The sequence below is a fragment of the Poecile atricapillus genome, chromosome Z, assembly GCF_030490865.1.
Source record: "Poecile atricapillus isolate bPoeAtr1 chromosome Z, bPoeAtr1.hap1, whole genome shotgun sequence".
In the NCBI taxonomy this organism is placed as follows: Eukaryota; Metazoa; Chordata; class Aves; order Passeriformes; family Paridae; genus Poecile; species Poecile atricapillus.
The window spans coordinates 19175456-19200373 of record NC_081289.1 but is presented as its reverse complement, the minus strand read 5'-3'; the positions used below and the strand labels follow the sequence as shown (position 1 = coordinate 19200373).

At 42.3% G+C, this 24918-nt stretch overlaps 1 protein-coding gene across 1 annotated transcript; it reads right to left on the bottom strand.

Annotated features, from left to right (window-relative positions):
* Positions 1-779: 779 nt before the first annotated feature.
* On the bottom strand, positions 780-23690 carry LOC131573055 (protein FAM180A-like). The gene is made up of 3 exons (XM_058826635.1): positions 23518-23690; positions 2328-2428; positions 780-2037 (listed from the first exon to the last, which is right to left on the bottom strand). The coding sequence occupies exons 1-3, from the start codon at positions 23591-23593 to the stop codon at positions 1696-1698; spliced, it is 519 nt and encodes a 172-aa protein (XP_058682618.1). The 5' UTR covers positions 23594-23690; the 3' UTR covers positions 780-1695.
* Positions 23691-24918: the final 1228 nt, after the last annotated feature.

The window sequence follows — 24918 nt, the reverse complement described above, 5'->3', positions numbered from 1 at the left end:
CTTTGTCCAGCTACAAATGCCATGGCCAGACTGCCCCTAAGGCTGCTGTGCTTCCACGTTCCCACAGGTGTTTGCCAAACCCAGCGCGCTCTGACTGCTTGCACTGTGCTCCTTGCTGTGCTTATGGGTGGGTTTTTTCAGCTCCAGTCCTTGAAGTACCCCTTTCAAGGGACACAGAGGAATTAATTCCTTTGGTTCAAGTGATGCAAAAATAGTTAAAACTGGTTCAGAACTTGGGCTGGAATTCTTAGGTCTGTTTTAGTCTTGGGGATTTGTGATTTGGGCCTGAGCCCTTAAGATATTATGCAATAGAAAGACAGAGAATGATGGTACGAAAGGATGAAATAAAGGTGCAGCTATTTTCCTATGGCCTGGAAAACAACCTCAATAGAAAAACAGAGTTTATATCACTTCTGCACAAAAAATGGGGGGTTTGATTTAGAAGAGTTTGGATTTTTGATAGCTAGTCATCTGTCTGACAAAATATATCTCCTTTTTGTGCCTTTTTTCTGTTCATGATTTTTTGGGGAGTTTATTATAATTGGTTGCTGTATTTGTACAGTTTTTCCTTTGCTGCCCAAATTCATAATTTGCACCACTGAATTGATAAATAGCTTCTTCTGCTAACTGCTCAGATGCAATTGTTCACTGACTGAAAAATTCGGGATTCTTCTACATACTCAGCACTTATGTGCATACACATGCATGAGCATAGACACACACAGACACACACATACACACATATATTCAAATGAATATACAATTTACTGTTAAAAAAAGAGCCACAGTGCCAAATTCAGCACCAGGTATGTTTTAATGCACCTTCCTCCCTTGCCTCAGAAGGATTCTGAAGCATGGGTTTTGATGATCTACATTCAAGTGATAGAACCAGGAAAAAATGTGTCATTATTAAATTAAATCGGGCCTTTGTCTTGCCTTGGATTCCATGGAGGACAACTACATGATCCTTTCAAAAAAACAAGCAGCAGAAGCATAGTCATGTGCAAATAATGAAAGAATCATTGCAGATTGTTTGGGAGGACAGCTCCAGGAAGCTGGGAATACGTTCACAGGCATTGTTTGCTGCTGGTCTTCACAATGCCCTTTGTCTTCTACAAACGTTATTGCAATTAAACACTGGCTCAGCCAAATTAAGCGAATCAGAGAGGGCTTATTTATGAGAACATTTGGAATGAATAAAATGTGGCATAATTTCTGAAGGCTGATGGTTATGAAACATCTTCCTTTTACAGCGGGCCTTCACCTCTGCGCAATATTCTCTTACTGGCCAGCCAAAACATGAACTTGTGTCCCCAGCTAGGAGAGCAGGACTCTCCAGCACTTACACATCAGCATGTGAGCATAAGCACAGTATATTTATTTATTGCTTATAGGAAACCCAAAGGATGAAATCAAGGGTTGGCCTGAAACAAGGGTCTGCCTGGGTGTAACTCCCTTATTTTCCTGGCACAGAACGTGCCTCCAAGCCAGCACAAAAATCGAATTCTCAGGACTGAGGACGTTTTTTCACCGTTTAGCATGGCACTAGAAAGCGGATTCCACAAGAGGGAGCCAGAAAACGAACAATCGTTCAGGAAGCAGGCTATTGAACTCTTTACAAAATAAAGTGGTGGGCGTGCTACCGTGTGTCCTTCCTCAACCAGAGCAGGTGGCTGAGGCGCTGCTCCTCTTCCACTATGAGGGCTGCTTGCTGTAGGAGAGCATCAAGTCGTTCTTCAGGGCTTTGTAGAGATGGACAAAGGATTCAGCCCAAGTGTCCTTCTGGTGCCCCTGGGACTGAGCAGCTCTGTAGGCCGTGTAGACCATGGTCAGCACTGTCCTTTCAAAGTCCTCTTTTTTGAGGACCCTCGGGTAGGAGGACAGCCTGCTGCTCAGCCTGCGGATCTCTGGGATGCTCTTGGGGATAATCTCGTTGCAGATGGTGTTGAACTCAGCAGCCTTCCTCAGGGAAGCCAGCTCCTCATCTTTGATGGAGATCCTCTGACCTTTGTCAATGTCAAGCTCAGCTAAAAGAAACTGGTACAAAATCAGAACACAGAAAGCTATTTATTTTCTCCAGGAGACTCTAGACAGAGTACATGTGAATTAACAACATGTCCTTGGGTCTTTACTTTTTGTCAAATGGAGACAGTTGCACTGTCTGGAGGTGGGGAAGACCAGAATTTTTCTGTGTTCCCACCCTTCTGGTGAACTATCACACAGACACAGGTTTACTGAATAATGGGGTGAATAAAAGTGACATGAAGCCAGATAATGGACAGCCCCAGTATGGCCAGTACCCCCAATCTTGGCACCATATACTGAACCTCATAAAGCAGGACCACATCTTCCAGCGAGTTTTGTAGCACTGGGTTGAGGAAGGCAGCTGAGGACCTCTTGAATCGCTGAGCAGATGGGAAAAGCATAGCTGGAAAATAGTAATGTGAAGACAGAAGTTCTATAAGGTGCCAAACACTGACAAGAAGAAGCACTTTTCAATAGCAGAGTCATGTAAAGAACTGCCTCTTGCAAGGTCTTACTGCACAGTATGGCCTTTCACTATAAATGAAATGTGTGGCAGGGACTGCTTTAGCCCTGATCTACCAAGGATGGAGGTCAGCTCTTTGTCCTGGGTCCACAGGGTGCCTAACACAGGTTGCTTTGTTATCCAAGCCTGGGACTGTGAGTTTCAGCCTCAGAGGTGAAAAGAATAATGATAATTGCACATTAACCTTGTCTGAAATACAGGCCCTTTTCCTGGATCTGAAAGGGGAAACCAGCACTGATACTCAACAAAACCTACTTTTCCCTGTCCATTCTTCTACTGTCATGCTTCTGAGAGTCTACATTTCTCCTGGTTTCAATTATCTAAATGTTGATCTCCCCTTATTTATTAGAGACAGATCCACCAGAGGGTAATTAGCTCATCTGTCCTGGGCATTTACACTTGGAAGGAGTGACTCACCCAGATGTCTGTGTCCCTTCACTGAGCCTGTTACCAGCTTAGACAAGACAGCCACATCCAGTGAGGTGAATCCCAGCTTAGTGTGACTTTAATACTTTGCAGTGTAATAACTGGAAAAAACAGAGCCTCCTACCATCAGGTATCTGTGTCCCACTGTGAAGTGCACTACAGACATTGTCTCAGGGAAATGAGAGAGGGAACATATGTACAGTCCCTGAACTCAGCACCCCAGTGAAGTGGAGCATTTGTGGAATCAATGACCTGGACAGTCCAGGGTATAGAAAACATCTGATGCTGCCTTAGAGAAGCATTACTAAATGCTTTGAGTTATTAACCAGGTTACTAACCATCCATATACTGTTTAAAGATCTAAATTACTTTCAGAGCAGAAGGGGAAGACTCTCTTTAGTGTTTAATTTGGGTATTATTTAAATTTTGATGTTTCATAATTTGAATTTGTTGGCTTTTTCTAATATTCAGTAATAGGAAGTTGTTTTTTTGAACTCAGTGCTTATGTGACTGTTGGTATGTTTCCCATAAACTTCACTTCTCAACTTTAACTCACTTTACCAATAGATAAATTTGGAAACCGGTCTAAGAAAAAAGGAAACAAATCCCCACATTTTGAAAGGCACTATGATTCCCCTGTCAAAAGTAAGATTTTTTTGAGTTATGAGTAACATGTAATAGAACATGAAGCTTTGAATTTCTGGAAAGTTTCAACCCACCCTTCCTCTACCAGATTTTTTTTCCCATAAAACATTTACACTAAATCAATTTTGTCTGGTTTTGCCAAAGTTCTTCTGATGGATTTTGCATGCTGCCTGTAAATGACCTGAACATCATTTAAAGCTCTCTCCTCTGGACATAAAAAAAAAAAAAAAAAAGAAAAAAAGAAGAAAGCTGGAGCAGCTGTAATTATTTTATGGAAAAGCTGTCCCAGCTCTCTGACTACATGGTTTGTCAGACAATTTACCTCTTTTGGGTTACCCAAGCAGATCATAAATATGCAGTTTTCTCTAGTCTCTGTACCCTAAATGCATCCCTGCTGCTTCCTGCACCATTGACAACCACTGACTTTGTTATAGTTTGGCTTGTTAATAATATTTAAGTTCTAGTAAAGCAAGAAGAGAGAAACCAGAGCCTCGGGACCTTTATGGATAATAAATCATATGAAAAATGTATCACGATAATGCTAGGTATGAAACAACACATACCTGATACAACAAAGGGTATTTTGGCCTTAAATTAGCTAGGGAATAGGTAAAATATTTTGTTGAATTGCAATAAATATATTGCAGGTAGATAGAGCAGTTAGGATGGGTTTCAGGCATAGCTGCCCCATCCCTGATGTTTCCCTCTCTTGCTCAGAGCTTTGCTGAGGCACACTGGAGCTACTCCATTTTTTGCTCTTGACAATTCAAGGATGCAACTGAGTGCATGTGAAGCACTTGAAACTTCAAACACTAATTGCTGAGTAATTAAAACTTTTATTACTGGGCAATTAAAACTCTAATTACTTAGGAGCTGGCAGAAATCCAGTCCATAATGATGACTATTCATTTTTATCTCTTTTAGTTTTTAGATGCCCTTTTGGTGAAAACAGCCTCAGAGCACAGAGTACCTCTACATATGCAGATGGTTTACAACTTAAATATCCCCTGAGCCATGGAAAATGTGTCTGTGGCATCTTGCTTCAGTGCTGTCATGCTTCTTGTCATCACACTGATTGCTTTGAAGCTTCATCCCAAGCAGAGATTCCCACCATGGAGCTGAGCTGGGAGCCAGCAGCTTCAGCCCATCACCACTCACCCAGAAAAGCCTCAGCAAAGGACTCACACAAAAATGAATGCCATCCTCCATCTATCAATTCAGTACTGGCCCACTTGCTGAGACACAGGCAACACCTCAGAAGAAGCAGGGTTTTCCCACCCTGCTCTTCCCACGATGCCTTAGGTTAGGAGATTCAGAGACAAGGGCTTGGGCTGCTTTGTGGTGAGAAGGGATATTTATGTGTATCAGAAGCATGCCAGCCTCTGTAGCACTGACTCCCTCGTCTTATTATCTTGTTCCCAAAACATATTAAAGTTTGTTACAGTTCTTAGAGACTCTACTCAGAAAGTATTTCAGACCTCATTTGTGTTTGTCATAGTTATCTGATTTGCCTGATCTACATTTTATTCAGTCCTTCCCTTTATCTTTCTTCCTGCTCAGTATTCAAATCCTTCCCCCATCACTCCCTCCACGGTTCTCTCCATGAATTCACGAGTTCCTTCAAGACAGTATGAACATTTGGAACAAGCACTCTGATTTTCATTGTACTGACTTAACACACATGTCAGTTAAGCAAAAAAGCTGAGATATAGAAAGATTTTTAGTCAGTTTATGCATTTAATGGTTTTGAATTCCACTTGAAACTTTTTTGCTGACTTTTACATCTTCCTGCATTTAATTCCATCTCTGACACGAGTTGTCTGAGGACATCAAAGAACAGTAGAAGAGTTTAGAACTCTTTACCAATTTCTTTCTCAAGGGACTTCTCTATAAAGCTATCAAGCAATTGGAGATGCAGAGTGATGTGCATCCCTTTATGTTGATGTTGCAGCCAATTCATTTCAATGGCAGTAGCCATGAATATCTAAGCAGCAGAGATCCCCAATTACTACTGACAGAGAAAACCCAGTGAACTCTGAAGTCAGTGGAGAGTCTCCTATTGATTTCTTGTTTTTATTTCTCTTACAAATGTGTTAAGACATCTCCCATGTAAATGTGGGTGCTTCTGTCTTAAGGGCTGGTCAGTCACGTAACAAAAAGCTTATGATCTGAGCAGGCAAGTTAGGAAAAACAAGCTTTTCATTATCCTTACTGAAAACATTTTCTATTATAGATCTGTGCACGCTCATCCTTTTCCAAATCCCTTCTCCAGAGAGGCCTTGGGAGTTCTGCCTTACTGCCTGCTCAGGACTCAGGGCTGGAGATGGATCAGAGAGAGCAGCAGATCTGCCACCCCTCCAAACCTCCCTGCCTGACCCTGCACAGCCTCATCCTGTGCCCTGGAGTGCACCACTGCCTCTGCCTGAAGATTGCAGGCAGCCCACACATCTCCTGCTAAGGGTGGTTAAAAGAGCCCATCAAAACTGGCACAGAAAACTATTTTCTGCTTGCTGCAGGAGCCCATCCAGTTTCCTACAGCTCTGTTGACTCAATTCCATCCTCCTTCAAGACTGTCCAGGCTCTTAAACAGAAAGAAAGCCATGTTTGCCAACTCATTGACCTACTTCTATCTACTTAGCTGATGCATCTTTATGGTTTAAACATAACATCACATTTGAGGCTGACAATAGCCTCATTTTAAAGATGTTTTCATCCCTCTTAAGAGATTCTGCCAGAATTTTCTGCACTTCATTAGCCGTGGGGTAAATATTTGTGATCTCCTCCCAGGTTTTCCCTGCAGTTTGATTGGTGAGGGTACAGATGTTTAGTTTGGCTTTCCAGTTCATGCATCTGCTCATTATTTCCCAGTTGTTTCCTGTGATGTGTTTGCTCAATAAGCACAGAGCATAGCTGCAGGAGTTCTCAGTTATTTCTGCATCACCAATGCCCTTTTCTTCCCCTGTGAAAAGGTATGAAGCATGATTTGGGACCTGTGCAGACCATTTTTCAAAGCAAGTACAGCTCCCCTGCACTCTAGGACATGAACAGTTTATTTTGGGTTATGACTCAGAAGGAATTATTTTGATTGTCATCAGAGGCATAGAAAAAAGTTATCTCACTGCATCAGTAATATCCCTTTCATGAAGGACGGGAGGAGATGAGGAACAAGAAGGATTTGATGTGTGTATTGACCTGTGACAGGTGTGTTGGGCAGTGAAAGTGGTAATGTAAATCACAAAAAGGGCAGGATGATTAAAGGATTAATGTGTTTTATGCATTTTACTCCTTGTCCTGTACTTGGCTCATCCCCAGAAGGAGGCATCTTCACCATCTGCAAGGTGCTTGTACTGACCTGGGCCTGCAGCTGTTACCAGGGCAGAGCTTTGGCTACACTCCCTGATTTTTTTGCTTTTCTGTATCAAAACTGCTATATTAGAAATCATTGAACACTTTGTCCCAGTGCAGGAGAAACTGACAGCCTGGGGATTTGGAAGGAAGAATAAGGGCTATAAAATAAGGGAAACACACACAAAATCTTAGAAAGACAAGGAAAAAATGCTGCAGTGCTACAGTTTAGCATCTGAAACTTGTGTCTGGATTTGCAGTCATTCACATAAGTAGCTTCAATGATAACAAGTGCAGTGCAAATACTTTTACATTCCAATTTTGATACATTTAAATCTCCATCACTGGGGGATTAAATCCCGATGCCCTTTAGGAGAACACAACAGTCAAATGGAGAAAACATTTTAATTACTAAACAACACGAATTAGCACATGTTTAAAAGCAATTACCAAGGGAATGTGCTTCTTTTTGCCCTCAGTTTATATCCTTGCTATTGTAGCTCTTAAGGCTAAATTTAATTCCTGACTGTTGACTAAAAGTGAGAATGGACTAAAAGCATCATCTTTAATTATTAAAAAAAAATAGTTAAAGGAAAAGAAAAGCTTTGTCTTGAAAAGTTTGTCAATAAGGATGTAGAGAGTAGATCTCCCTACAAAAGGTGTCAACAGGCAACTAGGAAAAAAACCAGTTTAAAACACTTTAAATCAATAGCAAATTGTATTCAATTCCATAGTGAAACACATAATCAGTTTTTTTCAAAGTAAGTTAGTTTTTACTAATTTATCTCCTTTTTAAGAAACAAACAAGTTCTGAAAGGGTGCCTCAGTTGCATAAACCAGAACCCATTCCTACATAAATTTCTGAGCTTCATAAATGGCCTGAGATGTGTGAGATTAGATTAATGTGCAACGGAGTTCCCATACAAAATCTAGAGCGGTAATAGCCTATCTAGATACTTGGCACAAGTAAAAAATGTAAAGTTGTGTTAGAAAGACCAAAAAACCATTATGCTTGCAGAAATTGATATTGGTAGAGAAGAAAATGGTTCAGCTGAGCCTGTGTTTGTGAGAGGTGGAGGATATTTACATTTATGACTTAAGTGAAATGGTTTCAAAGATATCACTAGCACCGACTAAAATGGTCTGAGAATTTATTCCCTCATATGGAATTTCCATTATGCAGCATTTTCACCTGTTCCCAGCCTGAAACAATGTATACTGTGTTATTTATTTTTCCCTTGGTGTGATAAGGAGGGGTCCCCACCTAGAATTATTTATGCTCGTAAAAAAACATTCCAGTCAGCCTTTAATATGCTGGAGTGAAGTTGCTGCAGAAGGTGTGAGGAGAAAAAATGCACCCAGACAAACTGAAGCAAAGTGAAATATATTGTCTTCTTATCCTTAGGTTTGCTGCTATATTACCACAAACTGGGGATAAACTATGGCAAAAACTGTGGGGCAGAAATAAAGGAAAGAAATATCAACCCTGCCCCACAGGTTTAACGCACAGGCCATAAATGATTGTGGTAACACAGTTAATTTCAGGAGAGTCAGGAAATGGATCAGTACTTTATAATCCTGTCTTCATTGCAGAGCCACCTCTCTTTCCTTATCTGTGCTGCTCACAATGGTCCTGATCCAAGGGAAAGGCACCAAGCAGTCCTAATTAAACACATTTGAAATAATTTCTTATAAATTAACAAGTGAAGGGGTACAATGATGATCCAGCCTGCTTCCATTTCTCCCAGGAGAGGGAAGGAAGGAAGAAATAGAGCAAAAAAAATTGTTGTTTTGGTGCTGAGCTGTGGGGAAATGTTGGTGTCTGAGGCACAGAGTGTGCCCTTGTCTCTGATGCCTAGCTCTGACATCCAAGAGAACACTGAATTTCATATAACACCATGAAAACGACTGTTAAATAGAAAAACTAAAAGTGTAAGTGTGTAGATTAGAGAGTTTTCTTAAGTCACTGGGTGAAAAAGTTAGAGTTTAAGCTAGTTTAGAAAACAGAACACAAGATGGAGGGTTTAGGGTGTAGTCTCTTTTCCTTCTTCCTTTTTCATCATCTTCTAGAGGTTTTTGGGTAGTAGTAAGTGATTGGATAGAGAATGCTGCAGTGCAGCACACAGGTGTTGGGTCATTGAGTCATTAAGAAAAATAATTTATGTGTCTAGTTAATTGGGTGAGAATATAAATAATTAAATTTATTTAAATATAAAATGAAATGATGAAATGAATTGTCATTTCATGAAATGAAATTTCATTTCAAAAATTAAATTATGAAAAAATATAAAAATAAAATAGTATTTTTTATAAAGATAAAAAAGCTGCATAGTTCGAGGCCATTTTGTGCTTTTCCAGCCAACTTGAGCCAGGTGATGGTGGGTTGAACTTGAGCAGGAAGTCTGGGGAAGACCTGCCAAGCCTTTTGATTATATATTAATAAACACAAGAAACAAGAAGCTAACGAGCCTTTGGAGCATCATTCCTGAAACAGAACTGAGATAAGGGAAACTTTCCATGAGGGAATATCCCAAGGGGCTCAGCTGAAATCTCCGGCAACAGGGAAGCACCCGGGGAGCAGAATGAAGCAGCTGCCTCTGCTGTTGAGCAGTGGAGAGAGAGGAAAGGAAATCACAGCTCTGCTTCACAGGAAAGGACAGAACTACTCCAAGAGCTTCCTACACGGTGCTATTGATGCTCTGGAAGGAAAGCCCTTCAACACCAAATCGCTCTCACCAGCTCTCTGCCCTTTTTGTATCAATATTGCAGAGCCCAAAGGGGCAGGCCCGAGCCAGGTATGTATTTCCTCCGCGCTGAGTCCCTGGGCACCGAGAAAAGGCCCAGACTCGGTAGCTGAGAGTGGCTGGGTTTCCTTTGTGCCTTGGCAGGCAGAGGTGACTGCCTGGCCAGGGTCTTGCTGAGTCTGACCTGACCGAGCTGTGGCTGCAAAGGGCAGCTCCTGCCCCACACTCCATCCTTCCCTCTGTGCACACACTGACACCCTTTTGCCATGCACAGAGCTCAGCCAGGAATCTGCCTGGTCGTGAATGATGGGGAAAAGCAAACAACAACAACCAAAAAAAAAACAAAAAAACAAACAAAAAAACCCATGGTAGTTTTTAGCTGTCTCACTTCACAACGCATTTGCTACGCTGGCAGCATTTCTACGTGTGAGAAACTCCCAGTGCAGTTGTGCTCTAACTGCTCTTCTAGCATCTGGTGACGACTCGAGTCCTCAGATGACCCAAGGATGGAAATCAGCCCTGGGAGGAAAAGCAGAAGCCCTTCCTCATACCTTCACACCCTTGATCTAACCACCAGATGGACAAGATCCTCTTTTTTTATTTTTATTTTTTTTGTTGTTGTTGCTGGCCACCTCAACAAGGGTAGTCATTGCTCCTGCTAGAGGTGAGGGTTGGCTGCAGGACCATTAGCTGCCAAACACTTCTTCCTCTTCTATACTTACACCCCACTGAGCTTTTAACAGAGGAAATTCAACTGGAAGAAAGAATATTAAAATTTTTTCCCAGGCTGGATGAAGAGAAAAGAGTCAAAAGTCCAGTTTGAACCATAGACCTAGTACAGAGTAATATGAAATTTTATTCCATGATCACATGGCAGCTCAGAAATGCCAGGGACCCTGAAATTATTCACTTAAGCCATCTGTGAATGCTTTCAACTAGCAAATAAATTCAAGTGTCTGACAGTGGGTCTAGGAGCAGTCTCTGATCTGATTGCCAACTCTTATTATTTTATTTGTGTATGAACTGCTCACACACATGAAGCAACAAGGTACGCCTCATCCTCACTGAATGTGAGTATCACAGCTCAGAACTGAGGAGGAATAAACATTAGATTGACCATTTCTTCTCACTCCAATTAGAAACAACCAGAAATGTCTTCCCTTTTCTTTCAGATCCCCATCCAAATTGAAATAAATTGTTAGGAAGTGAATACATAAATATCAATTTTCTGCTTCCTCTGCTCTGGGATTTCACTTGCTCTTCAAAAGCAAGGAAACCCCAGCTGCCTTTCCAGCTGTTCATTGAGCTCCAAATGTCAGTGCACCTGCTGGGGTTTTCTTAATGACATGAATATGTGCTGGATGAGAAGGAGCACAAATCAGCCTTGCCCAGTAAACAAAAAGAATGGGGACACTGGGTCCTTTTTGTAAAGAAATGTGTTATTTTTGGAGGCAATGACTTTTTAAATCATTGTATGATTTCTAGTAGTGTCAATAAAGATAAGTCTGAGAAAGAGACTCAAAATGTGAAGATGGATTTGGGTTTGTCTCTGAACTGGACTGGTACAGCTGCTTTGCTACATGAGCAGCCCATGAAGGATGGAAAGCTGGGCTGTACCCCTGGGTGGGAGTCAGGGCAAACATGTTTCTCCTGGAGGGGTGAGTGAGGATCAGCACAGGAAGACATCCATTCTGTCAAGTACACACCTGTGTGCATGTCCTGGTGTATTAATGTCTGCATCTCTGTAGAAACAATATTAAAATACTAGTGAAACTCAAATATAATCCTCCACTAAATCTGATCAGTGGATTTCAGTGTGTGCAGATGCGATGTTGGGCCACAACACTCTTTGTGATATTGCCATAAACTTAGCACAGAAATGTAGAGGATGAATGTAAAATGGGTTGGGTTTATAGCTGCATCCCCCATTTCACAAACACACAAATGGGATTTCCATTTTACTAAACTGACATTTTTCCAGTCTTCATTGTTATTCCAAACTCTCCTAAAATCTATTTTTAGATCTTTCAGGTTTCAAGATCTGCTGAAATAAAGCTGAGACTGACATTCAGCTGGATTCACTGTTAAATACAGAAAGACTTGCCAAAACTTGGAATGTTTCAAATTGTTAAAGGCTGCTGAACACTGTGGGTGAGATCCTCAGATGACCTGAGCTGGCACCACCAGCCCTGTGATGCTGCTCTGCTGGCAGCTAGGTCACAGAGAGCCCTGTGCTGTGAAACACATGCTCGAGATCACAAAGGAGACAAGAAAGGTAGAGTCAGGGTTACAGAAATCTTACAACCAACAGAACAACACAAAAACCCTGTTTCCTGAGAAGAGAGACCTGAAAGGCACAAAATGCTGACAGCTGTGCCTGAAGTTGATGGAAATTCAAAACCTTTCTCAACCTCTTTCACTGCTGCACCCCTACAGGTGTCATCTCCCAGTGAACTTCCAGCCCAAGAGGACCCTGCCAATTTATCCCTTTGAATTCAGTGCTTTCTTCCTTAATGTACACCCTCTTCTAGAGGCCATTTCAGCTTAGCTTGTAAAATAGATTTTGGCTCATGGGAAAATATTGTAAATAAATGTTTAAGGAAAAAATGACCTCATCTTCTAAATTTGGGATGAATAAATTTAGAGAAAGGGAGGAAGGCCTGATTTCCAATGAAACCCTCTAGCATGCTGCTGACTGAAACCAGCTGTGAGTCAGTTCTTTGGTTTAACTCCTCTGTGTGTGAAGGCATTATTACTGTGGAGAAGCACTTTAAGAAGCTGTGATACTCATTGTAAATCTCATCCTGTTGTTTCTTACATTTGGGCTTTCCCCTTACTAGTTCAGAGGCTCTGAATCTTGCATAATGAAATGAGCTTATTTAGAAAAGCCTTTGCTGGCATGTGGGTTACATCCTGCTAGAGAAAAATCTTCTGGTCAGTCTGCTGTCTGTTGCTTTGGTCTAGAGAATCACTCCTTGCCAAAGCTGGGTTTCAGCATATGATATATCTGCATGACAGATCTTCCTCAGCTTGCTAGGGATGATGATCTCCCAGGTAAGCTCATAGACACCACCTGGTTATGAATATGTGACTGATACCCATCATCTTCATATCATTTCCTTTTGTTAGGTTGTTTTTTATCATTGTCTGAGATACTGGAACACAGTAGTCATTTGTAGGGGGAGATTGACATTTAGTATGGACACAAAATAAGGCAGGGACTACTTGTCTCCTTATTTATAACTCCAAATGCTAGCCCCAGTAATCTTTAAGTTCTGCTTTGACCTCTGAGTGCCAAGGATTAAGGATGGGTGAGGGAGACTGAGAGCTAGGTTGTCATGGCTGAGCTCCTTGGATTAGTAGCTGTTACCCATCATGTTGGGTTACAGAGACAGGCTGCCACGAGCATGCTGGTTTGTTGTGAAAGGAGCACTCAGAAGGTGATTTATTAATTTTGTCTAAATAATACATGTGTTAATTTGTCAGCAAAAGCACCCATAGGGAAATGCATTGGGCTTTGAAAACAGCTCAGTGAACCACAGTGTGCTCCAGCAGTTGCTCCCAGCTGGAATTGCAATGAGAAGGACTGGCACTCTTTTCCACCTCAGCAGGAAGACATCCAGGGGGAGATGAGCTCCAGCCTCAGGTTCAGCAGCATTCATGTGCAGAGGAATCAGGGATGATATATCTGCTTCTCTGACAGCTCGCATCGTGGTGGGTAGCATGAATTCAACCAGGAGGGAAAAGCTCCTGGGGTAGCATCACAGATGGGTGTAAAAAGCCAGCTGGGCATGACACACATGTCCATCTTTGATCATGAAAATAGCAAGGGAGTATTTAAGACGTGATAATTTAGTTACACTGCTAAACTTGTGCAAGTAGAAACTGAGCTCTTTGCCTTGATGGTGGTATTTTAGTCTGGAGTCCCTCTATGCTCCTCTGGAGGATCTAAGTGCACATGTTTTTCAGCTCTAGCATTCACTTTGGCTGGACCACACTGGCTGTGAGCAGCACGCACAGGGAGTGGGGCTGACAGAGCTGGGTGCATGATGGATTGCTGGGCTATGGCACATGCAGTTAGTCATTCAGGGTTTGAAGGGTATCCAGAAATTTCCAGCAAGTGTCCAGCAGCCTGCTCCCAAAAATACAGCTTCTGGCTTGAAAAGGAGCATCTTTCTAGGGAAATACAATTTGTTACAGTATCTTAGGTATTTACCAGGCAGATTCTTCAAAACCAGACTTCATGAGCTGAAGCCCACAGCATTTCCCTGCTGTGAACATGGAAAATGCAGCACCATGGCAACATTACTCCCCGGTCTGTGTGACTGCCCCATCTCTCAGTCCCTCTGCTAAACATCTCCATCCTGCTCTCTGCCCTCCTGCAGGATTCCCTCCAGCCCTGAAATGCAGCAGTGCCCAGGCCTCAGCCAAGTGGCTGCTGTCTTCCCTCAGAGCAGGAGGATGGTTTTAGGGAGAGATCGGATGCTGTGCTACCCATTAATTTCACCCTGTTTTTTCCCAGATGTCCTGTGTGTCACCAGGGCCACATCATCATCCTCCTTCTGCTGGAGAGCCCAACAGGGCAGACACACAATGTCCCCTGCCACTTGGACCATACAGGGGCTGGCAGGTCTGATTTTTGCTGATTGCATCTGATTCCTGCTATTGGAGGCCCAGTGTGGACAAATCTTTGGGCACTTTTCCTATCCTCATTTCTTTGTGAGGACCCAACCGAGCTTTATGTTTGCTAAGTACAAGTCAAGGTAGGACAGCCCCTTTTGAGTTCTATTTATTAAAAAAACTGGCAATAGAAAGCAACAGAACAAGTAGTGTATACATTTTTATCATTAGACTATTCCAAAACTTTCTGCCAAATTGGCATGGTAATTCAGGAAAACAGAAGTTGCTGCAGCTATGAGAAGTGGATGGTTTCACTCAACACATGCTGTACTATATTAGGAGGTCCACAAGTAGTGTTTAACTGGAAATGGAGTTAATTCAGTGCCAAGCCATGAATAATTACAGTAAATAAAAATGAAACATGTTTTAAATGTTTTTTTATTTTAAAAGGGGGCTTAAGAACAGTTCCCTGAGACATAAAATCTGTGCTTAATAAATAAATTCAATAAACACTTTGTGTTTCTTCAGAGCCAAGCATAAACAAAAAAGTAATGTCATGGCTGTGAGCATTATGCAAACCAGAGAGGAAAATGAGGGCTTTCAAAACTTGATCCATTCCTCCAGGGGCTAATAGGGAGATACAGACTTGTGCAGTTGTGGTGCTGTTTCTTATGACTGATGTTAATGGGAAATGCTGTCGCTCCATAGTCCTGTAAAACTGCAAGATTCCTGCAGCTTCTATGGAATAAAACAGGCTGTTTCTTGGGCAGTGGCAAGAATCTTCTTGCATAAAGGGAGGGGTTTTAAAAAGTGAAGAAATCCTGACACTGATTCAGTAGCAGTGACTTTAATTTTTATACTGTGACTAGAGGTCACAGTATATTGCCCAGACTAGAAGCTCTCAATATCTCGGTAGGATGAGAGGCTGTTGGGGACTGGAAATAAACTTGAGTCCTGCTTACACGAGAGAAAGGCAGAGCCAGCTCCAAAGAAAAGCAACCCTTCCAAGAGCCTGAGAGGCAGATGGGTAAGATGAAGACCAGCTGTGACAGACGGGCATCTGCTGAAGTGTGGGTTCAGATGGGGATGCATACTGTGCTGACAAGGGAGACAATGCTACTCTAATACTGGTGTGGTGCAGTTTAATATTTCCCATCCATATTAATCCATTTTCTCTCCCTACACCTTTCTTTTACCTTCATTTTTCTTCTCCTTCACACCATTTTCATTTTTCCCTCCAGCTTTTTCCATGTTCTTTCTCAGCATACCTATCCTTTGCCTCTGTCTCCCTCTTTGTGGCTCAAATCATCACTGCCAGGTTATAAAGTCTCTACTCTGCCCAAGACAGAGATCAGAAGCATCAAGTCCTTTTATGGCACACCACCACCTGCCATAAAGGTGGTGGAGACAATTACATCCTGATGTTCTGGCTTGCAGCAGATATCCACATCCAGTCCAGTGCAGTTTACTCTCTTTACAATTAGGTAGAACCTATCTGAAGTGTCCTGCTTCCCCTGTGCCCTGCCAGGGTGTGAGAGGGCCAGGCAGAAGACCTTGTGAGTTTGGGTTGCCAACATGAGACTGAAGCACAGCATTGTCCTCCCACCGTCCCACTGCCTCCCAAATAACTTCTGAGCACTGAACAACTTCTTTTTCCCTTTCTCAGCATCTTTTTTTCAGCTACCCACCTGGCTCCTCCTGAGGAGAGGGAGGCTCAGTGGTTTGGAGCCTGGCTTCTGGCTGGTGACCTGTTTCCCTGTGGCTAGGGAGGAATTTCCAGAGGACGAGTGGTATGCAGGCTGCTCTCAGGGGAACCAGGGGGCTGCCAAACCTAACCAGCAAACCGGGCCAGGAAAGGCCTCACATGTGCTTTCACCAGAGGAAAGGAATGTTTGTGGAAACTGGGAGTAGTAGAGCTTATTTAACTTTGCTTCTCTGCTCACATTCTCAGCCTGCAGCCCGACACTGAGCTGTTCCTGTGCTGTAACAAGCGCTGTGATAGCGAGAGAAGCGGAGACGGGTCATTGCTGCACCTGGAGCATCTCAGGGAGGGTAAAGGGAGTCACTGAGCAGGCATGGGAACACCCCAGCTCCTGGTGCAGATTTGGACTGCTTTAATGGCTCTGAATGAGAAAGTATCTACCATATATATACTATATATATATATATATATATATACAAACACACACACTATATATATATATATATATATATATATACACCATAAAGGGGATATACCGTATATATATATGGGGATATACCATAACGCTGCCATAGCAGCTCCCAAATTAAACAGGGTTTGGGTGCAATGAGAGATGGTCACAATAGAAACATACAGGATCCCCGCCTTGACTTTCTTTCCTTCTCTGTAGTTAGAGAGAAAACCCCATAGATGACAGTCCCCTTGGGGTTTTATGTTTGTGTTAAATAACAAGTGTTGTTTGCAGCTTATTTACAAGTTGCTGGTTTGTTTTTTTCCCCTTTTAATGATGCTTTGATACATTTCCCCCTTTGCTTCCCACTATCAGCTCTCTGTACAGCTGACCTACATTACCTTCACCCCTGCCAGTGCCCTTTTGTTGAAAACTCCTTTACATAAAAAATAACTGATTTGGGCTGGAGAGTCAAGGAAACAGAATTCCATATAATGAATTGTGGCCTCACTCCTGAGAGCAGAAAAACTGCTGTTGATTTTTGTCATGCTGGTTTGCACATTGAAGTGCTTTTAAAGTTAAATCAAGGGCTGGGTTTGTCCCCTTCAAACCAAGACACACAGCTCCCAGTTTTGCTGCAGCCAGGTCCATGTACCCAGATGGCTTCTCTGCATCTTGGATGGACTCAGCTCCCCTCAGCTGAACCACTGGGGTGCAGGGAGATTCACAGAGCCCTGGCTGTGCCTGTGAACCATCACCAGTTTCTCCTCCAGCACCCTGGACGTGCCCTGTGGGTCCTGCCCTGCCTTGGACCCAAGCACAGGCACTGCAGGCAAAGTTAATTCCTGCCCCACTCAGTTCTTCACCTCAGCAATTTACATCTTGCCTCTCAACATCCGAATAATCAGAGCCTCTGCAGCCTGATGATGTTCATTAAGGTCTGCTGACTTCCCTTTCAATTAGATTGTGCTATTCAGGGCTTCTGACAGGATTCCTTTCTGCGTGAGAAGTCATTACACTCCTGCTGAATCTGGCATGATCTACCCCAGGAAAACCAGAAAAGCACTTTATGCTTCAGAAACAGAATTTAAAAAAAATAAAAAATTATAATAACAGCTATTAACAATACACAGGACTAAACACACACACGGCCATCCTGAAGAGATCTTGGGCAAGGGATTTAATGACTGTGCCTCACAACAAAAAAAAGGATGCTAATATTCCCTTCCTTAATTACACTGAAAGTTCTCTAGAGAAGGACAATTTATTTTTTATTCTGTGTGTTTGCATGATGCCAGGTTTCATTGAGGTGTCTGGGCCCAGCAGTTGAGTATAAGGAAACCATGACTCCCAGGGTTTTACAGTCTTTGCATGAGTTATTTCATTCATCACAGAGCTGCCTCACCTATGGGAAACATATGGCTGATCAACAGGCACTAAGAGCAGTGAGATGGTTGTTGGAGGTGAGGTGAAGAGAGCTGTTTCCACCTGAAAGTGGAAAGAGGGGCTTCAAGGGCAGGAGGTGCTTCCCAGATGAGCTTTGGCTGGGGCAGGAGGACCTTTGTGCAAACTCATCCAGATCCCAGGACAGCTCCATTCCTGGAACTGGGGCAAATAGATGTGCCACTACAGCATGCAGGAATTCTCAAAAAGATTACCAAAGTGGCAGCAATTGTCTAACTGGCTTGCCAGTCCTCAGTACTGGGATGGAACTGGCATCACCTGGAAGATTCTACAGGTGCCACTTTCAGTAAATAGATCTCAATAAGACATATCAAAGAGAAAACAGCTTTACTTCATGTGTCTTCCTCTTGTTGTTTACTCAGGTTTCCTCAACATTGTCTAGTTCCACTCTCTTTTTTACTTTTATTGTGTGAGCAGTAAGCTTTGGCCATTTTTTGGCTGCTTCCTGTGGTGAATAAAGTCTCAGAATCACTTAGATCCTTCCTTCCTAACAGCATGACTGCTGTTAAAGAGTATAAAATCCATTTGTGATCTAAACTAAAATGTGAAAACTTCTGTAATCTATCTTCCCTCTGATCTCATCAGAGTTTAGCATCTTTGCCCTAGAAGAGATTAGAAACTTTGATTTATTTTTTTTTAAGCATCTTTTGCATGTCTTCCAGATTCAGGTATACACCATGATTTTTGATTCAGGGACCATCCTCCATGCAGGTTAAGTTAATTAAGACTGGCCCTTAAAAGAGCATTTGGGGAATCAGGACATGATAGAATGGATTTTGGTTGCAGTCACAGCCCTACCTTACTGGATATTTATCCTGCCATGGTTAAAATCCATACAGAGACTGTGATATTCCAGCTACCTTTGCAACACCAGCAGCTTGGTCATTACTTATAACTAATCCCTTTCCAGACCCTCTTTAGGAGATGCCTTCATCCCCTTACAGACAGAGTTGCAATATTTGGTGCAGAAATAAATTGCATCAGGGGGCTCCAGCCCACAAAGACACATTCCCAGGAACTGGGCAGGGCCATGGAACAGACTCTGGCTAGGTGGGACAAACCCCTGCAGCAGATCAGTCACGCCTTCTGCAGCTCCAGTGAGGTTGTTGGGATGGGCCCAACAAGCAGGGAAGTTGAGGCATTTTCCAAGTGATCACATGAGAGCCAGAGAAAAGGGAAATACTGCCTTTTCCTCATAAGAAGTAACATCCTTTACACAGCCAGGCTTAGACAGAGTTGGCGCTGTTCCACAGCATTTCATATCTTTCATTTGCACTGCACATTTTAAGGACTGGATAACAATAACTTTATAGAAATTAAAGGAAGTTGGATAGATGTTACAATTTAAACATTTCTGGTATAGCTGGTCCAGCTAATGTAACTTCTTTTTACTCTTGGACCAGACCTCTGGAAACCTTGTTACATATCAAAAAAAGCAGACCATGACCTGTTTTACTGAAGGACCACTGGGTACATAAATGTGTTTGACCATTTGTGTTGCACTTACAGGCTGTGTTCAGGCCACATTCCCTTTGCTCTCGCTCTCCAAGCCAAAAATGTCCCACAAGAGTTACTCTTGGTGGTGGAATCCCAAAGCTGCTCAAGCAGGGCAATCCCTGGCTGTAGGGATGCAATATGAGATGTAGCAGGGAAGAGAGGGAAGGAAGATGAAAAGGAGTGGGGATAAAGGGCGTGCTCCAATTTCTGAGGCACTCAATCTTTGCGCACACAGCAGAGATCACCAGCAGACAAATGACTGCAGAGATTAGAATATATTTCACAGTGTTTCCTTACAAAGGTACTGGCTGACTTTCTAGAAACAGCCAATCTCTTTCTCTTTTACAGTCTTCCCTCTCCTGGCACTGGAGAGCTGCCAGCCTTCTCCAGTTAAGTCCACAAACAGAAGTAGCAGGCAAAAGTTGCTCAGGCAGCAGCTGCTCCATCAAACCCACAGTGAACTCTCACCACACTAGATCAGATACTAAGAGTTTGCAAAGTTGTGGGGAAATCAAGGAGGATGGACCTTCTTTTCTTTCAAGCAATTCCTTCTGCAGAAAACCCTTGAGGAGAGCAGACTATTCCTCTGGTGGTCTCACACAGCCATTTGACTTTCACCAGCCACTAGAGATTGGGTAGAAAACAATGCACATGGACCAGACAGATCTGGATGGAATGGTAATGCTGCTTTTGAGAAGCACCAGAAGGAAGAGCACAAAAACTCCCCAAAAGCATGAAACCTCTGTGGTGCTTATATATCCTTTTGACACTGATGGGTGAAAAACATTCTACCTTCTTATTTTGTGTCTTTTAACATCTCCTTTTCCAGTCTCCACTGAGGGGTAAACTCACCCTTGCAGCTGCTTCTGCACTGCCCAAAAGCCACAACCATAAGAAATCTGCATCTTCCCTCCCTGAGTAAACACACACCAAGGACACTACTGTTTGTGTGTCCCATTTATTAGAATTGGGCAGACTTTACAGCAAATAAACTCCAGCCAGCTGAGATGTGCTAATAAGGATTGCCTTAGGGTTTCTCCTCCAGGAACAGACAGCTCTTGTAATGCTCACAAGGCTGGCTTCTGCTCTCCAGTGGATTGGTACTTCTCAAAGTTTGATGGCAAGCAGGGACACTGGTTGCCATAGCTGTATGGAAGGGTTTTTTTCTTATTTGTGTTGTTAGAACCCAGGGTTTGTTCCTTGGTTTTTTCAGAAGTAACATCTCTTAAGATCTGAAATTCTTATTTGGAACTTGAAGAATTTATATGAACTTACCTCTGTCATTGCACAGGGAATAATACTTAGTCAGTAGAGACTTCTAATTGCCTTTTTTTGTTACCTTTTTTCCCCCTAGATGGGAGCTTCACAAAATCTGAGAGGATACTTCCATGCAGCTAGAAAAGGCTCGAGGAAACTTGAGGCGATGACAAGAAAATTGTTTAATCATCACTCAGGATCTTGTCTCTGTTATTTTAAACACACCCATCCTAGGCACTAAGTTTTGCCTGTGACTTCTAGACTCGTGTCCACAGCTCAGTCAAGGCAGGTTGAGGAGTCTGAGATTTTTAATGCAAAGGGCTGGGGCACTTTAAAAAGAAAAAAAGAATAATAAAGCCCTCTGTTTTCCTGCCAGAATTGCTTTTTGTTTTCTTTTCTCCCCACTCATTAGTGCTTCCAAGCAAAGGGAAAAGGGAGGGAGCAGTCAGGAGTTTCCAGCCACCAGTCAGTATGAGTGTGCTCATCTTTTTCTCATGTCTGAATTTTTCTTGAGCCAAAGCTTGGACGATTGGTTACAAGGGTTGGGGATCCCAGGCTGCCCCAGTGCTTCCCAGTGGAGAAATGGTCAAAGCCAGGCATTGTTGTATACAATATTGACTGCTCATTTCTACTGCAAACAACAACTGCTGGCAATTAAAGCAAGACCTTTGCCCTACTGTTTTGTAAACAATCTGGATGACAAGACAACATGGAGCTGATACACAGATCTGTCTTTCATTTCCGTCAGACCAGATGCTGATCTGTCTTTGCCTTTTCATTGCAAAACTCAAATCAGGGCTTGGATAAGACTTAAATGACTGAAGTTTAACCTAAACAAGACTCAGTTGTCATTTGTGGAGGGAGGGAAGAGCTCTGAGTATGCAGAAGAATGTGTCATTTCTCAGTACTCAAATTTTATCTTAGTTTCTAAGCAATTAAAAAATTAAGACAGTGCTTGGACCCTTTCTAAATATTGCAGATTTGGTTGGGTTGACACACAGTTCAAGGGAGTGGAGGTCCACTGAAGTAATTATTGCTGAAGGAGTCGTGCCTCTAAAACATCTTTAGAGCAGAACAGTCCCAGTAGATGTGGAAAAGAAATCTGGTCTCCTCCTCAGAAAATATCTGTACACACAATTTGTGACAACTGAACTCCTTATCACGACAGGGAATGAATCTTCTCTTCCCTCTGAAGTCTACAAAATTAAATGCTAGAGCTTCCAGCTTAAAAAAAAAAATCTGCTTTCCCAAAAGGCACAATAGACTTCTGATGATTTTCTTTAAATATTCATGGTGATTAAAATTGAACTTTAATAGTTGCATGAATTCCTTTTAGGGCTGTTGATGTTGTTTAATTAAAATCAGTGTGTTAGCAAAAGTGAAGGACATCCTTAAATTGCATAGTGATTATTACATGAAATTGAATTCCCTTTTTTTTAATTTTTTGTTTTTATTTCTTTGGCAAGGTGACATCATTCTTCCAAAGGGTGGGGCTGTGCTTTTTTAATTAATATATAGAGATCTAGTTCTGATCGTCTCACATTTTTGTGCCACCCCTGGAAGAACAAATTCTTACCTACAGAATTGCAGGATCTTATGACAAATATTGGTGCTATTTCCAGTCTTACACCAGAAGAGAAAAGTAAGGTACGTGCAGGTACAATGACTCAGGCAATATCAGCCAAGAGCCCAATGAAGAAGTTGTGGAAAGAACCTGCTATGGTGAGTCCCAGGTCAATGCCCTGCCAGTGAGCTCTCACTAACAGGGGTTTTTGAAAGGAATAATTAAGCATTGTAAGGAAAAATTAAGCATTCATATAGCCTGAGCCAGATTGTGTAGCCCCTCTTTAATTCCCTCAACCATTCCCTCTCCTACAAAATCAAAAGCAAACCCAAATGACAGACTGGAATGGTAGCAGCTATGAGATGAGAAAGACACAGAAGAGTGGAGTAGGGAGGGAGGCATTTGAATGCTCTATTTCTTTCAGCAGACTCTGGTTCCTTTAAATGCCTCTGAATCTCAATATCAGAACCAAAGAGATCTTTTGGGAGGTGTTTCCTTGCTCCACTTCCAGCAGCTACTGAACCAGTGCCAAATACCAGAGGAGAGAATAAAACCAAAAAAGGGAAAGGACATCATCACTAGCTTTGAAGCAAGCATCTCCTATGCAATCCAATATCCCCAAACATTCCATATGCTGCTGTCACACTTAAAAAATTACAATTGATTCACAACCATGTACTGTCACATTGGCAGCTGAAGCCTGGTAACACACCAGGCCACTTTCTCTGTGCTCTCTGTGCTCCTCTGCCAGGGTAGGACAGCAGCATTCCCAGGCACCTTGAACAATCTAGACATTCTTTGCTTTACTCTTGCCAGGTATCTTCCTGCTAGAGTAGATTATGCCTTCTGTGACTGCACAGGCTTTCACTTTAAGGTTTCATAAGCTATATTTTTTTGTTAATGCAGGAGAAAAATTAGAATTAAGAGGGGAAAAAATGCAAAAATATAATTCTGGTTCTCGGGCTATTTTATATATTTTTATTATAATAGAATACATATATCATTTTACCTTTTTGCACTTATTCATGTGTATTTTTTATTTATCTATGTATTTTTTACCTGACCGGTTTAACGCAGAAAAAAATTCCAGAGTTGGGAGGGAAAAAAATTATAATTGTATATATATATACACATATATATGTGTGTGTATACATATATATATATACACACACACATGTTTAATGCAACATAATTTCATAACAAATCTACAACTCAAATTTTTCTCTTAAATAGTTTTTCAGGTTGAAATCTTACCTCTGCTCCATCTGTGGGCTAGAGTGGCATGAGCACTGTAATAGAACAGCAGCAGCACCAAAGTCTTCCAAAGCATCCTTCTCTCTAAAATACGTATGTCTAGCTGTACAGTAGCTTTTTTTATTTTCCAAGCTCCTTTCTTTTCAGGAATAAATAATGGCTTTTCCTCTCCCCCTCCCCCTTTGCAGAAGAACCTGTCTGCTCTTCTGAGTAGAGCTGAAGTCAGCGAGCAGCTCCTCTCCCAAACCAAGTCTCCTCGGGATCAGGAAACTTACTTTCACAGACAGACTTTGTTTTTATCCACATCTGGAATGACTCATAGTGCATGTGAATTTGCTGGCAGCTGGGTGAATAAATATCATTACATTTTTGTAGTTGAGTTTCATTTGTTATATGGGCCAGTCGGAATTTATTTTCATCCAATAAACAGGCACAAGCAACTTCTTTAAAAGAGACTCTGGGTTGTAGCTACTCCTCTGTAACACAGGGGGCTTCACACTAACCCCTGTCCCAGGAGAATCCCTCCTCTGGAATGATGGACATCTGCCCTTGGATGCTTAAGTCAGGGAGTGGGGCATGTGCTCTGCAGAACATTTTGCTACTGTGATTCATATAATCACTCCTTTATTAAGAACATATCACGCTGCCTTTAGATTTCAGTTCTAGGCAAGACAAGTCCTGGCTTTTTCCTCCATTTGGCCAGTATGGATAACAGGAAGGTCCAAATCCTTAACTGGCTCTCCTCAATGGAACTGTGAGGAGTGCTAAACAATCCTAGGGACATACTACATTAGCCAGGCTGAATGTGGAGGGGTGAAGCTGAGAAAAATAAAAGGCTGCTGATAGACGTCTCCTGGCTGATGCTGTGCCAAGAACACAACCCTGGAAGAGTCTATCCCAGACTGACTCAGCATAGAGGAAGTTGCAGGTATCTACTGTCCCTGACACAGCTTCAGTAGCAGCATCGTGGGGGGCATTTTGGGAATCTAGCACCAAAATAACATCAGGCTGATGTGTGTTAGAGAAGGCTGATAAAAAACAGGGACACAAGGAATATTTACAAAACCAAGGGATAGGGGATATTCCATTTGGTACCTAGAAGTGATGAGTCTAATTCTCTTCTTTTGTGGGTGAGAGTAAGCCAGTAACAAACCCACAGACATCCATGAATTTATACTGGTGTAAAACTGGCACATAAGAAAGGAGACTCCAGCTCAGAAGGTATAAATAGAAGGATTAAGGGAAAGGATCAAGAGCTGGAATGACAGAGGGCACTGTGGCTCAGGATTAATGTGCACTGGCAGGAAGGCATGGAGAAAACCTGTTCAGCTCCTGTGTGCCTGATGCCAACATCTGGCCTTAGCCTCAGTCCCCTCATTCTTCTCTGTCCCAGCTGAAACA

Bases quoted from the DNA above. Each gene is read 5' to 3' on its own strand.
- LOC131573055 (XM_058826635.1), bottom strand. From the start codon at position 23,593: ATGCTTTGGAAGACTTTGGTGCTGCTGCTGTTCTATTACAGTGCTCAT. The intron at 2,429-23,517 runs GTAAGATTTCAA...ACTATTTTCCAG, and splicing joins AGCCCACAGATGGAGCAGAG to CTATGCTTTTCCCATCTGCT. The intron at 2,038-2,327 runs GTTCAGTATATG...ATTTTGTACCAG, and splicing joins ATGTGGTCCTGCTTTATGAG to TTTCTTTTAGCTGAGCTTGA.